The sequence below is a fragment of the Panulirus ornatus genome, chromosome 29, assembly GCF_036320965.1.
Source record: "Panulirus ornatus isolate Po-2019 chromosome 29, ASM3632096v1, whole genome shotgun sequence".
NCBI classification, from domain to species: Eukaryota; Metazoa; Arthropoda; class Malacostraca; order Decapoda; family Palinuridae; genus Panulirus; species Panulirus ornatus.
The window spans coordinates 9,585,266-9,604,534 of NC_092252.1; the positions used below are offsets into that span (position 1 = coordinate 9,585,266).

The following is a 19,269-nucleotide window of genomic DNA, read 5'->3' on the forward strand; positions in this document are numbered from 1 at the left end:
CATTGGCAGTGGCAACACTAACACCAGATGGCATCACTGTAAACAGTAGATAAAAGACAAATGAGTACATATGTATATCGTGTAAATATCTTCATACCTTGAATCGCTACAGTTTCACAAAATGTAAACAAATAATATGATCATTTCCCTGTTGTAGTATATGTTATCACCTGCATCAAGACAAACTTACGGTCTTGGTTCTAAAGATATAAGCAGTTCAGACGTAGAGGAAATGGACACTGAATTGTAATCTGAGGCTCGTCTTCCGCATGCAGTATGGCCTATATTTAGCTTAACAAGTGGCCTGATATCTAAAGATATAACCAAACCAGTTACAGACGAAGATGTCAAGTATTAGATTGTAAGCTGAGGGCAGATGGGGTGACGACAAAGTACCAGAAGACTTTCTGATGATATCTGGGGAGAAAATCGTGATATATTTACCTGAGGTATGACAGGTATGCTTCGATAAGACCCGAGCAACGTCTCGCTTGGTTGACGTGAGGTATGCTCAGCATACCTGGAGGTTCTGACATATCCAGGGGGTTTAATTAGACTCTAAGCTCGACAGTTTCAGGCATAAAGCATGCTGGTTGACCCGCAGACCTTGTTGCTTGAACTTTCGAGGTTTATATATATATATATATATATATATATATATATATATATATATATATATATATATATATATATATATATATATATATGTTCCTATGGGTCAGGGAAATGAAACATGATAATTTTCCAAGTGCACTTTCATGTAATAATCACATCATCAGGGGAGATACAAGAAAGGAATATAAGTCAGTTGATATACAACGAAGAGACGTGTGTGTGTGTGTGTGTGTGTGCGTGAAAAAGTTAATTAAACAAGAATACTTTTCAGTGAAAACGAACAGGATACAGAGAGAATTGTATCAAAAGATATTCAAAAGAGAAAGAGAGTTAGTGTCTTCTGTATGTACTGAAGTCTATGTATGTATCCAGTGCTGTGTGTATTTGCTCACGAGAGAGTGTGCATACGTATGCACGCATCTGTGCCTGAGTATAATGAGCGGATGTTTGTGTATGCATATGAAATGCATGCAGGATCTGGGGCGCCTCTCCCCACTGCATTCCCGTCTCGTTGTGGCTCGTCTCCGTCTGTAGCCAATATCGTTCTCCCGAAGACAGACGCCCCTCCTTGGGAGGGAAGGGTAATAAGTAACGCACTCGCTATAATGAACGTAGGAGTGTACGATATAACGAATATCGTACGATGAAAACGAGCATTATACAATGGTTTTATCTCGCACGTATCATGATTTCCAGGTGACTTTTGCGATGTTTTGGATCAGTGTTTTTATATACATAAATTACCATGAATTATTCTTCACATAATGTAGTCCATTATATTGTTATATCTCCGCCATTGCCTCCGGCCCTTCTCTGACATTACCACCATTACCCTTCTTACTCGTCTGCCACCACCATTACCCCTGGTACCATTGCCATTACCACATACCCCCCCCCCCCCTGATATCGCTACCACTACCTCCTCTCCTCACTACCCCCCACCTGCACTCCACACAGAATGCAATTACTGCTATCCCACTCCTCCTAACACCGTCACATCTACCCTACTCTTGGTGTAACACCATCTCATCTACCCTACTCTTGATGTGACACCATCTCATCTACCCTACTCTTGATGTGACACCATCACATCTACCCTACTCTTGATGTGACACCATCACATCTACCCTACTCTTGATGTGACACCATCACATCTACCCTACTCTTGACACCATCACATCTACCCTGTTCCTAATACCTACCACTGAACACCATCACTATTGCTGTACTTCCCCTCTAACATACCATCACCACTCTTTCTATACCTTATCACACCATCACCAATACCTCCCTTCTAACACCATCACCATTGCTGTACTTCCCCTCTTAACATACCATCACCGCTATTTCTATATCTTAACACACCATCACCAATACCTCCCTTCTAACACCATCACTACTATTCCCCATTTCCCTCTCTTTCGTCAGTGGGAGATAAAGGAAGGGGTTGGTCATGGGAGAACACGTACAGTGGAGAAACAAGATATTCGCAGAGCGAACATATGTGTTGTGTACTGAGGTATGTGGATGGCTTGCTGGAGACGTATTTTTGGTGCTTTATCTATATTCCTGTGTGTGTGTGTGTGTGTGTGTGTGTGTGTGTGTGTGTGTGTGTGTTCTGTTGCTCGTAGGGGTGAGTGAGAAATGCTGCTATAATTGATCTAGGAAGGATATTGGATTGATTCAAGTAAACATTGTCCATTTCCCACATAACTTTTCCTCATCCCCCCTCCCACACACGATCCCCCACCTTTTTCTCCCCCTCCTGGGCGTTGCCAGTGCCAGGGAGTGGGGGTGTGTGCAGGAGCGGGGGGGAGGGAGGGGGGACCCAGAGAGTGTGGGAAGCAGGCAGTACAAGTGAGGTGTTCCAAGTTTTCTGTAGTGGCGCTGGTGACGTAAGAAGTGAGCCATCCTTAACACTGGGTCGTTGCCAACGTTTACACGTTTCCTTGAGAAACTTGAAACGTTTTGTTTGACAACGTTCTGATGTATGTATCAACGAAGATCCTTTTTTTTTTTCTACACATTCACGATATACGATTTTCTAATACTTAACTGATATCTTGAGGGAATTGAAATGTGATTATTTAAAGTGATATGATTTGATAATGTTGAAATGTAATTATGTAAGCAGAATGAATAATGTAATAAGTACAGTCGTAGATATTGATAATAATGGTTCAAATACAGTGAAATTTTAGTTGTCGCCAGTGTAGTTTCATATTGACTAACGTATTGGAAACGTGTTAAAAAACCTGGTCAATGTAAACATCTTTTGTGTTAAAAACCTCGTCAACGTAAACATCTTTGTGTTAAAAACCTGGTTAACGTAAACATGTTTGTGTTAAAAACCTGGTCAACGTAAACCTTTTTTTCTTTGACATTTAATGAACGAGTCTCATAAACAGGTGAGGATTTCCTGCCTGGCACTGTGCTTTTAGGTCGAGGATTGTCTCCAGGATACAGGAAAGTCATTTGCTAGTGTTGGTGGTAATTATGATGACATTAATTATATTCATGGTAAGTATGACGGTTGAAATGGCATTACATCAGTCAGTAATAATAATAATAATAATAATGATAATAATGATAATAATAATAGAAATGATGATAATAATAATAATGATAGAAATGATAATGATTTTTTTGAAGAAAATCATACACGATGGGAACGAAAAATTCAAATCTTTATGCCATATTTATACCCCTTGTTGCTTCATGTTAATGCCAAAATCTCGCGTTATTAAGATGTATGAGTTCCTTCATGAGTATAATCTTTCAGGATACTGAAAAAACCACCTATTTCAGTGATTTAGCCTTATATAACAAGGAGGCATCGTGGTGATTGTCATAAATTATGTAAGTTGCTAATTGTGTAGCCTTTTTTTCTTGCAAAATGTGCTACTTAAAAGTATATATGAATATTTGCAAGTGACGTAGGGCTCATTCTGTCCATGGCGTGAGCGTGTACTCGCATAGATAAGCCGATAAAAACCCCAAAACTGTCGATATCTCTCAACATTTGGCGCCAACACCGTGCCCTACCAACGACTCCTCCGTTATCGATAGCGTACATCAAAGCGTCTCGTTAACGCCAAGGTTAACTGTGACAGGGTAGGTGCTGAAGGTCGCACACTTGCAGCTAACGGGGGCAGTTCGTCTTGCCAACCGACGCGCATCTTGCATCATCCCACTACACTTTAAACCCGCGTGAGAGTAGATAGAAATTGACGTGTGTTCGTGTGAGTGCAACAGTGGTTACTGAGAGAGAGACCAGTGTGTTACGGGGTGTGACACAGTGACACACAGATGGTAACAGGGTAACCATCTGGAGTGGTCGGTCGCGAGGATAAAGCACGTTCGGTGGTCATAACGTTTCCACTGTTGCCAGTTATTATTTTTACCCGTTGGGGAGGCGTCCCTACCCTCCCTCTCACCTGGCCTTCACAGTTTGAATGGTCAACACAACGTTCGTTATGGGATTACTGTTTTATCTCTACCTTTGACTCTGGTTTTCCGAAGAATTTTTGATAATTTCCCTCTTACACTAGATTTTTTTTCCCACCAGTTGGGAAAATGCCTCAATGAAAGTCCGAATAGAGATTGCATCATACGCAAACGCAGAAGAGTCTGAGGTTAGCCAATGAGAATCTGTGTAGCTTGTGCGCCGAGTTTCCATTGGTGAGGGTACGCTAGAGGTACATGACGTCATGACATACAGGAAAACCCAGTGGGTAAATTTGCTTATTCATTTATTAGAGTATCTGTTACGGATAAATTCTATTACAGATATTACTGTAATCTATGCTTTTTTATGAGCAATTAATCAGACGAATGTAGTAATTAATACTTCCCCCACACTGAGTCATTTCTTACATGGAAAACTAGAATATTACCAGTAAAATTCCCCACTCGCCATCGATCCGCACGATGCCAGGAAATAGGTCGGGACTGAGACAGCTGATCGTGCCTGTCTCGCTCTTGTGTTTTGGTGCGACGACGGTGTTAGTGACACTCTCACACAGGACAGCCCAGGGGCAACACTCCCACTCCCCTACCTCCAGGTCTGGTTTATATTCTCACGCAAACCACAGGAAGAAAAAAAAAAAAAAAAAACAGGTTGAAAAGCGAACCCTCGATAGCCGTTGGGGCCCCGGTCCTAGTGATGTCCTCCCTCACTTCCCCAGCCACACAAGGTGCTCAGTAGCCGTGGTGTGCAGGAGCTCTTGGCTATGGGGAGTCAGGAGACGAGAAGCCTGTGGATCTTCGGCTACGGGTCCCTCTGCTGGCATCCTGGCTTCCAGTTTGGCGCCTCGGCTGTTGGGTACATCAGACACTACGTCAGGAGGTTCTGGCAGGGCAACTCCACCCACCGAGGAGTCCCCAGCAAGGTAAGGCTCGCTCCCTCGTAATCCCGCCACTTCGTCACTTAACATAAGGTCGATTTCTGGAGAGGATGATGAATCTCTTGTGTTACACTAAGCTCGGCCTCACACCCTACCAGTGCGCTTTGGTTAGGTCTCTCCCCTAGCGATATCTGGCATCCGCCTCTCTCTCTCTCTCTGTGTGTGCGTGTGTGTGTGTGTGTATGTGTAGATCGATGCGAGACTCATCGAACTTTCACTCTTATGGGAACCCTCGAGGCCTAGAGGCACTGTAGAGGGCACAGGAGCCACCATATGGCTCCGCTGTCACGCTCCTACGGTAGGCAGAACCAGGTGATCGCGTCACTAGAGATTCTGTATCACTCCCTGTGTAAGGTGGGCGGGTGTGTGTGTGTTGGGATGGGTGGGAGGGATGAGGCCAGGGGAGCCACCTGACTGGGTGTGATCTCGCAGCCTCTGACCTACTGTGGTCTCCTGGCGCTGCACGTGGTGCCACCCTGGCACTAACTAGGCACCGTCGCACGCGACGACCACTGTTCTTATTGATCCTTTCCTCTTTCAGCCCGGGCGTGTGGCGACGCTGGTGGAGGAGCAAGACGTAAGTACCCGCTAGTGTTTGGGTTGTTCACGCTCGCTGTTGTGGCCTCGTAGTCTCGAGGCGAGAGATTGGGTCCTCCCTCTTCTACTGAACAAGAGTGTGTGGAGGTGGGGGGTCATTATATCTCTTGTTAATTATAAGTAGTTTAAGTGCATTTGTGATTTGATTGGTGTGTAGAGTGTAGGTCATGGTGATGAGCAACGTAAGGATTACTCTCATTGTGGATGAAACAGTCCACAGGAGGAGTGGGTGGGACAGTGCAGTGTAACGGGACACCACCAGTAGGGGACAACACAACGGGACAGGACAAGCCACCGGTAGGAGACAACACAACGGGACAGGACAGTCGACCAGTAGGAGACAACACAACGGGACAGGACAAGCCACCGGTAGGGGACAATACAACGGGACAGGACAGTCCACCGGTAGGGGACAACGCAGCGGGACAGGACAGTCGACCAGTAGGGGACAACACCACGGGACAGGACAATCCACTGGTTCTGGACATTGCATTGGAACGGGACAACATTACGCTGTATACCGAAGTATATCAGTAACTCGGCTACATTCGCTGGTCGCTAGACTCTACGAGGAATCAGGTGGAATAATGGCTTCCTATCCTAGGAGGCCAGTCCAGAAATCTGGTCAGCCATGGGAAATACCCGTTCAGAGTCCTTGCTCCCTCTCTCCCCCTTCCATCTCCCCCATCTCCCTCCCGCTTCCCAATTCTCCCCAGCCTTGTCCCCGATCCCCTTCCTTCCTCCCTTCCCTCCTTCGTGGAACTGGGATATCAGTCGTGGAAACAGTTGATTGTTTTCGTTTTATGGTGACGCTCTACTGTGTGGTGGACGTGGTTGTCACATGCTGACAACGTGCGCCACGTGTGCTAGGGTTCGGTGAGGAGGGGTTGGGGTGGTGCCTGTCTTATCTTACGACCATTTTCTGTTTTGAAGTGTTTTAGAGAATGGGGTGCTGGGGCTATAGATAAGGTACAGACGTATGGTGGTACAGATATGTAGGTGTGAGGTGTACACATGTAGATGTGTGGTCGACACGTGTTAGTGTATGGTACAGATGTGAAAGTATACGGTACAGATGTGAAAGTATACGGTACAGATGTGTATGTGTATGGTACACAGGTATAGGTGTGTGATACAGACGTCTTGGTGTATGAGTGGGGGTGTGGCTGTACGTTACACAAGTTGAGAATGTTTGGTACAGACCTATGGACGTGTGTGGTTTACACATTCGGGTGTGTATGGTGTAAACGTGGGGTGTATGGGTCACAAGTGTGGGTAGGGCACTCAGAAGTGTGGATGTGAGAATCATACATGTTGGCGCTGAGAACAATCGTTTAGGTGTGATTAGATGTTTGGGTAGTTTTGTTTTAGGGATAGAGGCATCTGGATATGGTAGGCAGAAACATATAGGTGTACTAGATACACAAATCAAGGTTAGTGGGTAAAGACATATATGTTTATGGGTACAGATATGTGAGTTAAGTGGATAAAAGCATATAGGTTTGTGGTTACAGACATTTAGTGTAGAAGGTAAGCATCATAGGTTTAAGGAATACAGACGGGTGACTGTAATGATAATACAAACGTATGGATGTAGTTGTGTGGACGTATGGCAGTAAAAATATTTGTGTGTGTGTGTATGTGTGTGTAGATATGTACAGTCCCGAACAAAAGTTCGGTCACGTTGGTGAGACTGATTCAAAAAAAGAACGAGTCTCCGAGCTGATTTACCCAGACTGTCGTTTGGTGGGGATGTGATAAACAAGCCACAGATGGCGCTGATACTATTACCGTCCCTGACGTGTGAAGTAGAAGGTCTGGTATTTGACCAAGCCTTTGAGAAATATGATCCATTCATTGTCATAGATCATGACACACTTGACTAGTGCATGATTCACTCTGTTATTCACGCAGCCCAATATTTTTTTGTCTTGATTGAATATGGCACTGAACGCCATCAATATTATATATTTGTCATGAAACATTAAAAGTATTGGCCTGGCATTCATGAATATCCAATGTATTTTCCACGTTTCGTTTTTGTGCAATTGACTTGTATCAACATTTTATATACCAGGGAACCAAATGTAGAGTTACATTGATTTGTTTTATAACCCACCTTCAAGCAATTGATTCATTCATCCCGAGTTACGAACTGTTAAAATTAAACTCGTAGTAGTTGGCATCATGTACTTGGTTATTGCACTACGTTATTTTGAATGAGTGCAATCCACAATACACAGTACAATCATGACACAAACTATGACTAGTAAGAGGTCCAGCCTTCAGCCGCGTCTGTGACTTTAAGCAAACACAAGGGGACAGACGGATTCGACCTGGTTTAGGTACATATCCTGTCTTGTCCGGACGCTCTGGCACACCTTATCTTCCACTACTTGACTCCTGTACTGCACCTCGATACCTATTATCGACCCACATCAAGGCCCACAGGTGGTCAGTGGGGTTTAGATCGCATCATCTTGAAGGCCAGTCTAGAACCTGAATTTCAGGGCGTTCCTGTAGCCGCTTCCCTCACTATGTGGCTGATGTGAATGGGATCTTTATCATGGACCAGCGTGACTATCGGGAGCAGGAATTGCCCAAGCAGGGACGAATGACATCAAGACATCCTCTAGTATCTCCACATAGCTGGGATTTCATTTGTCTTTGCTGATCATGGTTGTATTGTATATCACTCGTCCACACATTCATAACTGTCATGCTATATGTACCGTACCTTTCGGTTTCGACTCTGTCTCTGTTACGACTCTGTCTCTGAACACTGAGTCCGTCAGGACGGACCCATGTTGACTTGTATGTCACCAACGCTGGCACGTTATCATCTCATTTTGGGTCGATATTATTGCAGGAGTCTCAAGGAGGAGACGAACTTTGGTCGCGACTGCACATCCATAGTAGTAAAGACGTAAGCTTTTAAAAGTGTAGAAGCAGAGACTTACTGATGTAGAGGTAGAAACAGACTTGTTTGGGTGTAGACAAAGAACGATAGACCTTGGTGCACTTGCTTTAGGTCGACCTCTTGCACTTGCTTCCGGTGAATCATGTCTAGGCTTATGACCAGATGGTGTCTACTGGGGCCCCTCACCCTCACCCATGAAACCGGATGGCACTCCTTCCTTAACATATCCCGGATTTCGACCCTGGGAACGTAGATTTTTACGTCATCAGCTGTCTCGACTATAATACCGTACCAGAACGCAACCCCGCCACATCCGCAGATTAAAAGTTTCTTTAATTCTGCCAACGCCAACGAAACAGATTGTCCGGAAGGAAAAAAATAATGCTGTTGATATGTCAGGATGGATGGACCCACCACCCGACCCTCGAGACGGCTGTAGCTGACGAAGGACTCTGTGCGACACTCAGCGTAAATAAAGAAATACTTAAGACATTTTCTTTACGTTGCAGAAATTACAGGGAAGCGGGAACGGGGAGAGGAGGGTTCCTGTTGATTCCAGTGTTTGGGGGTAGGATGGGGTGAAGAGTATTTGAAGGGACGTCCGCAAGACTTGTATTCAAGGCAGATGGTATCCGGTGTTGCTGAACCTGACCAGGACAGGGGACTGTCGCGCAACGGACCTGTCTGGTATTGCAGTAGGTGCCAGTAGGGACTCCAAGGACGCTTGGTAAACCGTGTGAATTACGCCCGACTCGATAGATCTGTCATGTTTCATGACAGGTTCTTGGATCCAGTGTAGTACAGGCAGGCGCTATAGAGTCTTTGGTCCAGCGCAGGAGATTGCGCCCCAGACGACCACAACATCTTCAGGAGGGTCGTGTGTGGTAGCGACGGTATCAGATGCTGTGGGTTCTTGTATTCCTTTATGTTCCTTTGTATTCTTTGTATCGACCGTCACTTGGCAAGCACATCACAGTTGGGTTCGTTAGTAGAGTATAGTAGGTCAGGATACCTGACGGAGTACTAGTACTTGTGTGCATCAGCATTATCGAACCCACGGGCGCTCTCGGACGAACCCACAGCTGCTCTCGAACGAACCCACAGGCGCTACCGGACTTCTCCATCCACATTTGAGCGCCCAATGCCATAATTGTATCTCTGTTTGACGCCAGTATATGAAACAAAGCAAGTTACTCTTTTCCTGTGGGTCCTGGTGGTATATGGGCTATGGTAGTATATGGGTCATGGTGATACATGGGTAATGTGTGTGTGTGTGTGTGTGTGTGTGTGTGTCAAAGGTGTCAGGACGTGAATCATTGTGTGTAGGTGTGGTTTAAAAACTGCATTCGGGCAACACACTATATACATGTCTCTTTTTCCCCTTTGTTTGATACATCCGGACACCATGTTTCATGCCTGTGTTTTTCCTTCAAGCATGACGCACTGAGACAGCAAGACAAGACGGTGTAGTCAGCGTCCTCCCTTACTCAGAGGAACTGGTTGCCAAACAAGGGTAAGTCACTGTACTGCCCCGGTTAGTAGGACAATGTCATGGTCAGTGGAACAGTGCTTAAGGTAATATGACTAATTTAGGTATTTCACTGCCTCGATAGATAATGGGAGCAGTGTCTTACGTAATGGGACAGTAATGCGGATAATGGGACAGTGCCTTGGATATTGGGCCTCAGATAACTGAACAGTGCCTCAGTTAATGGCAGCATCGTGAGTAATACAAGAATACCAGTACTTTCCACGGAAGTTGCGCAAGTACAGAGTTCCTCTTTATCACACCACTAGAAGGCATCTTTGTTCATGATAAACAGTTGCTCGCACGATAACTGATATATTCATGACGTCTTCTGTCCTATCTATATCCAACAGGTTTTTGTTATCAGTAACCAGCTCAGAATAGCTATCAGTATCCAGCAAGTAATTGTAGATAAGACCGACTGATCGATATATTTCTTGATAATGTATTTGAGTGTAGTCACACTGGAGTCTGCTAGAGCGAAGGCAGAATAGTTTCTAGGCGATCAGGCTGGAACGCTACCGCTCACCCGTTAAACTGGACTCCACTTTAAGGGAAGGTGGATCAGGCGCAGGGAAGCACTCGTTGGCTGGAAATCCTTGGAAATTAAGCGTACGACCATGGAAAGTCCCGGGAATAGTGGAGGTTATGGAAATGAAGAGGATCTTCAGGCGTTAACCAACGTCTGGAAGGCTTTTAAGATTTTAAGAGTTCTGGAAGCTTTCAGTTCTCACCACCTTGGTTTTGGAGATTTTTTTTCTCTTTTCGTGGATGACTTTGGTAAAAGTTTCATGTATTTGTAATTATATTTATCTCTTGATCAGCTTTAGATTCGGGGAGCATGGAAGACCTGGAATGAATGTTTACATGGACAGCCTGGAATGAGGGGTTATAGGAACACCTGGAATGAAGGGTTGAGGGGAATATATGTATATATTTTCTTTTATTCAGTCATTGATCCCCCTGTTCCTCTCCCTTATTCATTTTATTTTCACATTGTTGATACGAATTAAATTGCTTTATTTTGACTAAACTCAGAATGACTTTACTGTCTACGATCGTAACTCCATTTACTTATAATCTATTAGTTTTGATCGCTTTTTTTTCTATCTGTTACTCATACCATTGTTTCGATTTATACTTAAAAAGCGGATACGTTCTCTGTCTTCCTGTTGTTTAACCTCACATACTTGTTAATCTCATGGTATAACGGCTGTCGAAACGAAAACACCTCAGCTGATCCACAGAGCTGTTCGCCTTCCTCGCTGCCTCGGTAGTTTAGCATCCTGGGGTTTAGGAGGTGTCTCATGATGGAGACTCGATGGTAAATTGTTCGTATCAAGTACACTAGTGAGGTAAGGAGGTAAATTTCGAAAGGGGTAAGAGGAGGCTAGGGGCCAGGCTGGCTAGAATGTCCGTATTGCCCCTCCTTATTTTTTCAAAATAAAGCCTGCAGTTCGCATTCAAAGAGCACGATCTATTGTCTGTAAAGAGCACGATCTATTGTCTATATATAGGGTACGATCTATTGTTGATGTAGTTATATAAAGCTACTGTATATGGGTATTGTTGTTGGAGTTGGAATGTATATTGGGGGAAAATATTTACACGATTCCACTTCGGCCTGGCTACACTCTCGCCTCGTAAAGAAGGTTAATATATTTCATCGAATTTTTATCATGTTCATTAATTAGAAACTTCGTGGTAGGAAAAAAAAAATAGTTACGAACAGTTTGAAATGTCAGGAGTTTTGGTTAACACACACACACAACGCTCACTCTATATATATATATATATATATATATATATATATATATATATATATATATATATATATATATATAAGCCACCGACCCAGACATGATGACGCACACTACACGCGATCATTTAAAACTCCTAACATTACTAGACTCCTGCATGTGTTACGTATTTACGAGAAGCCGAGGGAACTTGTGCAGGTAAGGGTTCACCTTGGGAGGTTCACCTGATTAACAGATTGACCCTCTGGAAGACGACGGGCTTGGGTGGGTTCTGTCATGCCATGCTTCGTATGTTGGTTCTCCCAGGTTCACCTGTGATTCATGCGTAAGATACTCACCCAGAGACTCATCCTCAGACTGAACGTGGGAGGTTCACCCTAAGAGGTCAGGAGGTGAGGTTCAACCTAGGGGAGGGGGTCAGGATGGAAGGTTCAACCTAGGGGGTCAGGAGGAGAGGTGAGCTTCACCTGGGGGTCAGAAGGGGAGTCGGGGAAACGAAAGTATTGATTAGTTTAGCTCGCTGAGACTCTCTCTCTCTCTCTCTCTCTCTCTCTCTCTCTCTCTCTCTCTCTCTCTCTCTCTCTCTCTCTCTCTCTCTCTCTCTCTCACTCACCATCTCCTGCTGCCGTATTGTCATATTCTTTTCCCCGGTAATGCTGGGTGCAAGACGTGAGGAGGGGAAGGTATACTAACAAGTGATTTGGTAATGATTATCTAAGATATTATTGGCACATGCTCGTGTCCTTATGACCAAAGTATGGGTGAGATGTTTTGGGAAGGAATCAGTTGACACAATAGGAGATGTGTGAGTCAGTCAGAACAAGTTATAAGAGTCACGTCAGCATGAATTCATGCCTTAAGTTTACTAAATAGCAACAGAAAACGAGGCGGGGTTGCTTAGTTGATTGTCGCAACAAAGCAGGGGCTTAGCAGAACTTACCACGTCATCACATTCCTCTTCTTTTGGTACGATAACTCAAGAATATATATATATATATATATATATATATATATATATATATATATATATATATATATATATATATATATGTGTGTGTGTGTGTGTGTGTGTATTCAAAGAATCGTCAATTCAGATAATAACAGCAGATCACATTGTGTCCTTAAAGAGACGTGAGATGATGAGAAAAAAAAGACGTTTAACCTAACTATTGACCTTACAGATGGCCTCTCTTAGGGAAAACCATCCTTATTAAACATCATAATTACTCCTTAGTTAACTACACGATCTAATAACCTCAGTACAACTGTTGTAAAAAAAAAAGTATTAATTACAGTGATAACATGATTACTTCTGTGGTTATCTCATTACCTCGTCTCTCTCTGACATTCCTAAGTCGGATGTTTGGTGGATTCCTTTAAGGTCCCGAGTACCTTATAGTTGGCACTGGCACTGTTGTGAGAACCCAGGTGCCTCGGATACCAGGGAGGTGGACACTGCTGGGTGGGAGGGAAGGGGAGTCAGCTGGGCTTGGGATGCCATTACGAATATATATATATATATATATATATATATATATATGTGTGTGTGTGTGTGTGTGTGTGTATGTGTGTGTGTGCGTGTGTGCGCGCGTGTGTGTGTGTGTGTGTGTGTGTGTGTGTGTGTGTGTGTGTGTGTGTGTATTGGTCCTTAAGACAGAGGGACGTAAAAGCCAAGAGTTAGGTAGAAACGGATGGCGTTGTTGCGTCTTTGTTAAGATGGTGTAAACCTGATGTTTTTTTGTTGTTGTTGTTGCCATAGCAAAGGTCTCTCTCTCTCTCTCTCTCTCTCTCTCTCTCTCTCTCTCTCTCTCTCTCTCTCTCTCTCTCTCTCTCTCTCTTGGCTCGTCAGTACCGCCAGTCGCCCAACTTTCTCGATTATATTTACACCCGAACGCGAGACGCCAACACCACCTGAGTGATCGTACACAGCAGATGTGAGGGGAGTGTGGTTTGAGGTCGTGAGTACCTGAAGCCATAAACGACACTTAAGTCCAGGGTGGGTGTGGAGTGTGTGCGTCAGTGAAGGACGTGAGAACGACCCCCTTTGAGCACGACGGGTGCGACTGTGGCGGTCAGGTCTTTGACATGATCTTTTCGTGGTTAGGTAACGTCGTCTGGTCCTCGCAGCTGAGGGTCGTCCCTCTGTGCTCAAGGGTCGCGCTGTCGTTCTGATTGGAATCGTGTATTGTACCAGAATGAGTGAGTGTATAGCCAGGAACAGAGAAATGCAATGTGACCCAGTATAGATAAACCAACTAAAACCTGGTATAGATACACTTCCTTTGACCCAGTATAGATGAATTTCACATGACCCAGTATAGATAAACCAACTGTAACCTGGTATAGATACTTCCTTTGACCCAGTATAGATGAATCTCACATGACCCAGTATAGATAAACCAACTGTAACCTGGTATAGATACCTCCTTTGACCCAGTATAGATAAATCTCACATGACCCAGTATAGATAAAAACATCTTGTGACTCTGTATAGATGAACCACACATGACCCAGTATAGATAAACCAACTGTGACCTGGTATAGATACACTTCTTGTGACCCAGTATAGATAAATCTCATGTGACCCAGTATAGATAAACTTTGAATGACCCAGTATAGATATAAACATCCTATGACTCAGAATAGATGAACCACATATGACCCCGTATACATAAACCTCACATAACTCAGATAAACCTCACATGACCCAGTATAGATGAATAACTCCATTTTATTGTTAAATGATTATTACGTTTTGAACCAACACGAGTATATGTATTTTTTTTTCCTAGCAAGAATTTATCGTGTGCGAGACATGAAGAATGTGAAGCGTTGTCACGTCATATGGCTCTGTCATTCGTCAGTGCGATGAGGCGAAAGAATTGAAGCCATGAACAAGTTCCGTTCAAGTGGTTGACCCAGAGCCTCCTCACCCACCCGTACCTCCATAGCAGAGTCAAATGCTGATGGATGTTTTCCATAGCTGAGTCAAACGCTGATGGATAGTTTCCATAGCTGAGTCAAATGTTGATGGATAGTTTCCATAGCTGAGTCAAATGTTGATGGATAGTTTCCATAGCTGAGTCAAATGTTGATGGATAGTTTCCATAGCTGAGTCAAATGTTGATGGATAGTTTCCATAGCTGAGTCAAAGGCTGATGGATAGTTTCCATAGCTGAGTCAAAGGCTGATGGATAGTTTCCATAGCTGAGTCAAAGGCTGATGGATAATTTCCATGGCTGAGTCAAAGGCTGATGGATAGTTTCCATAGCTGAGTCAAAGGCTGATGGATAGTTTTCATAGCTGAGTCAAAGGCTGATGGATACTTTATCAATCGTTGTATCAATTAGCTTTAAGCTCCAGCAACTACCAGCGTGAGCTGGCACAAGTTACGTGATATAGAGATGCATAAACTCGTTCATGTATCCAGTGGTACGAACATTTCGTGGCCCCCACTTCACACGCTCAGTGTTCCATCAGTACAGAAGTTGGCCGTACGATAAGATATACGTGGCCTCATTTCCCGTCTCACGCATTCAGGTTCAACTGGGCAGTTTTGGCTTCCACAAGTTAAGACTGAGTGAAACATTGAGCGTCTGTAGCGGCCTTGACACTCTTGACTGTCCAGCTGTGGATTACATGTAGGCTGTAGAGGTGTCACGTATAATGAATCCGACACATCCGGGATGTAGGACCTTATCCTGCAACCCCATGGGGAGATGAGAGGGAAGGGTTCCTCCTCTCTTGGGGTGTATCAGTGGGTCTTGGGGAGGCATCGTATATTTGAGGGTGTAGTTAGAGAGAATGGAGGGCGATGTTGTGTTCATGTGATTCACTTAGTGTATTCAAAGTTCATCTGTTCGTGTTTTAACTAGTGTTAGAGGCGCAGTTTTGATTCTGGTGTTGGAGGCGTAGTTTTAACTCTGGTGTTAGAGGCGCAGTTTCAGCTCTGGTGTTACAGGCGCAGTTTCAGCTCTGGTGTTGGAGGCGTAGTTTCAGCTCTGGTGGTGTTAGAGGTACAATTTCAATTGTAGGGTTTTAAGGCAAGACCATATTCAATGTTGGAGCCATAGAGGTTTCGTTTCAGTGCTGAAACCAGAAACACCGTTTCAGAAGCTTAGTTTCACTGTCAGAATCAGATTGTAAGCTCCAAAAGCTTTGTCGTTCTGCAAAGCATGTCAGAAATGAAGTTCAATTTCAGTGTTATAACCTACCTAAGTTTTAAGCTAATTGATCTGGTAAAACTACAGTTCAAGGTTTGAATTTAGGTAAATCAAGCCTCCATGTCTTCGGGGTTAAGCCAGCGGAATTTGTTGTGTGTGTAGATGGAAACCACAAGTCCAGTCAACAGATCTTGTCTGTGGATTGGACGAAATCGTGGCTCTGAGCCCGACACAGGCGTTCCTACGGTGCACAACTGTTGTATATTTCACCACAGTTTACTCAGGCACGAGCTGTTTACAACCAGGGAGTTGTGTTTACAACCTGGCCGTTGGCTTCTGTCATTGTTTACAGGCCAGTAGTCCCTCCTTGAGATTCGCGAGGATCAGAGGATTCGGGAGGTGTGTGTGTGTGTGTGTGTGTGTGTGTGTGTGTGGGTGTGTGTGTGGGGGGGGGGGGGCATTACTATTCGTTTTCTCGTTCTTCCTGCATCCCATTTTTTGTGTAAGTGGGTTGGAATCCCTTGGTATCTCTGTGAGGGGGGAGGAATGGGATGGGGGTTGGGGCAGAGGGCGGGCGGGCGCAGCATGAATGTCGTGTACTCGTGAGTGCCACGCACCTCCGGGCCCGGTGCCAGGATATTCATCGTTGGCATCCACCCGTGGCACCGACGTCGCCTGGAGGCCGTTCGTTCACCCTCACGGCTGGTCAGACACACACACCCCCTTCCCTCTCCACAACCGCACCGCCAACGTACACACACACACACACAAAGAGTTGTTTGATTGGGAGAGAAAGTTTGAAAGAGATGTGGCCCCACGAGTGTAGATCTCCCTCCCTCGTACTGGACAAATGATAATCAAGTATGGACAGAAAGACACACAAGCGTATATGAACGCCACTCCATTACCATAATTAGCGCAGTCTACGTTATCAGTACTTGATATCAGGAATGATACGCCTGTGTTCGGGAATGCGACGCTAACGTTATCACACAAGGTTATTAGATGTGATGGGTGTGGTCCCATCCCCCAGTATGGGTCACTGGTGCCAAATAGGTTACGAGGTTGCTCCCATTGCCTGTTTATGGGGCATCCCTCCCCCGCCCCATGGCACCTACTGTTTCTCTCTCTCTCTCTCTCTCTCTCTCTCTCTCTCTCTCTCTCTCTCTCTCTCTCTCTCTCTCTCTCTCTTGCGACATCTGTGTTTTGAGGTTCTTCTCTCTGTTTCACGGAGGGAATAAAGTGGCGTGTATGTTAATGGAGCAGAGTGGCGTTAGAGAGATCGTGGTACAGTGTTGCTGAGGTCTTGTCCCCTTTGTGGTGCCACCACAACGCCACGCAGTGTTGGCGCGATAATGGCCCATGTTGGTGACAGGAATGGTGTTATGTGCCTCGTGTGGGTGATAGTGTGGTGTTGTGGGGGGAGAGGTGGTAAATGGATGGAACATGTTGTAATCTGTGTTATGCCTCTTCTTGTCATGGCAGATTGTTTATCTCTGAGGGCGTGTGTGCTTTCTGATACCTCCCTGACTTGTGGTGTAGCTCCCTATACTTGTGGTACTGCAGCCTGACTTGTGACATAGCTCCCTGACATGTGATATAGCTCCTTAGCTTGTGCTATAACTCCGTGACTTGTGGTGTAGCTTGTGCTGTAGCTCCCTGACTTGTGGTGTAGTTTGTGCTGTAGCTCCCTGACTTGTGGTGTAACTTGTGCTGTAGCTCCCTGACTTTTGGTGTAGCTTGTGCTGTAGCTCCCTGACTTGCGCTAGGTATAACACAGAAGCATCAAGGTATGAATGTAGTAGGACTTTACTACTGTCCACATACCCTCCCTATCTACGTTATTGCATCATCTGGGATTCCATGTCGTGCAGGTGTTTTCCCCACGTTAGCAACCTCTGTCTCATCCTCAAGTAGCTATTCCCCTCGTCTTCAAGCAACTTCTCTCCCAACCCCAAGTAAATTCTCCTCCCATCCTCATGCAAACCATTCTTCCATACGTCAAGCATTCGTCTCCCCCTCCATCCCCAAGCCACCAATGCTCCTCCTCCTACTCCTTCCTAGACAGGAGCTCCCTAACTCCAACCGTCCCTCCCCCGACTTCTCTCCGCCATCTCCAGGGGTTTTCTAGTGTCTGCTTGACGCTCGGGGGGAACACCCACAGCAGACCTGACGTATTACACAGGTCCAGCCAAGGCCCTGAGTAATTGTGTCTGGGAGTTGCGACTGAAGAGGAGTTGATAGTGGAGGGGGGGGCGGGGGCGGCGGTCTGTAGAGACGTAGGGAGAGAGAGAGAGAGAGAGAGTATGTGGGATTGAATGAGAGATCGTCTGATTGTCAGAGGAATTGTGAGTGAATGAAAGACTGGAATGAGAGAAAGATTGAGTGAATGAAGAACTGGAATGAAAAAAGAATGAGTGAATGAAGGAGTGAACGATTGAGGGAAGAAAGAATTGAAAGAAAGGAGGAATGAGTGAATGAAGGACTGAGTCATTATGTTTAGGATAATGTGTGTGTGTGTGTGTGTGGCGGGTGGATGAGGCGTGCGGGACGGGAAGCAGGAATAGCCCAAGGTCTTCTGGGAATTGCACGTGAGTCGTGTCTTAACGTCTTGAGTTAATTGTTTCCCCGCAGATCTGTGTGTGTGCTCACCCACAGGGGAGAGAGAGAGAGAGAGAGAGAGAGAGAGAGAGAGAGAGAGAGAGAGAGAGAGAGAGAGAGGGGGGGGGGAGAGGAAGGGGGACTGTATCGTAGGACTCATTGTACGCGCCTGGTACTATAAGGACTGGCTGATGATGGGTAGTTGCGGACATGTTGAGGATAGCGGAGGACCTGGTCGGTGTATGCTCCTGGCCACAGTGCGTCAGGACGCCGCCACAGTGGACACCAACTCGTGCAAAAGTCCTCCGGGGAAGCTTTGCTGTTTGTCTCTACCGTAGCGCGGGCGTAAACGTGTGCCACTCATGGCCATTTCGGATGAAAGGAAAACTGAAAAATGTATGAAAAACAACAAAAAATTGATATAAGTTCCTTAGTTATTTGTTGACCTGACTTAAAAGGTGAAAAGGTCACAGGAAGAGGGGGTGAAACGAGAGACGGAAAATGATGCCACAGCCTTGCTGTTCGAGTGGTGAAGATTCCATAACAGTCACTTCTTGTGTGGCTCATCTCCACACATCAACTATAGGAAGCAACAGCCGAGCGAACGCCGTGTGTTCCACCCTCCACGGGTCCAATGTTCAGTGCGGAGAAAAGAACGACTATTGGAATGAGGAGGGGG

General features: G+C 45.2%; 1 protein-coding gene across 1 annotated transcript in view; it reads left to right on the forward strand.

The window, feature by feature from the left end:
* Positions 1-4,484: 4,484 nt before the first annotated feature.
* LOC139758071 (putative glutathione-specific gamma-glutamylcyclotransferase 2) overlaps positions 4,485-19,269 on the forward strand; it is a 56,410-nt gene continuing 41,625 nt past the window's right edge. The window contains exons 1-2 of the mRNA XM_071679147.1: positions 4,485-5,006; positions 5,563-5,598. Of these exons, the coding sequence (XP_071535248.1) occupies positions 4,848-5,006; positions 5,563-5,598 (195 nt within the window). The 5' untranslated portion in view covers positions 4,485-4,847. The remainder of the gene's footprint in view (positions 5,007-5,562; positions 5,599-19,269) is intronic.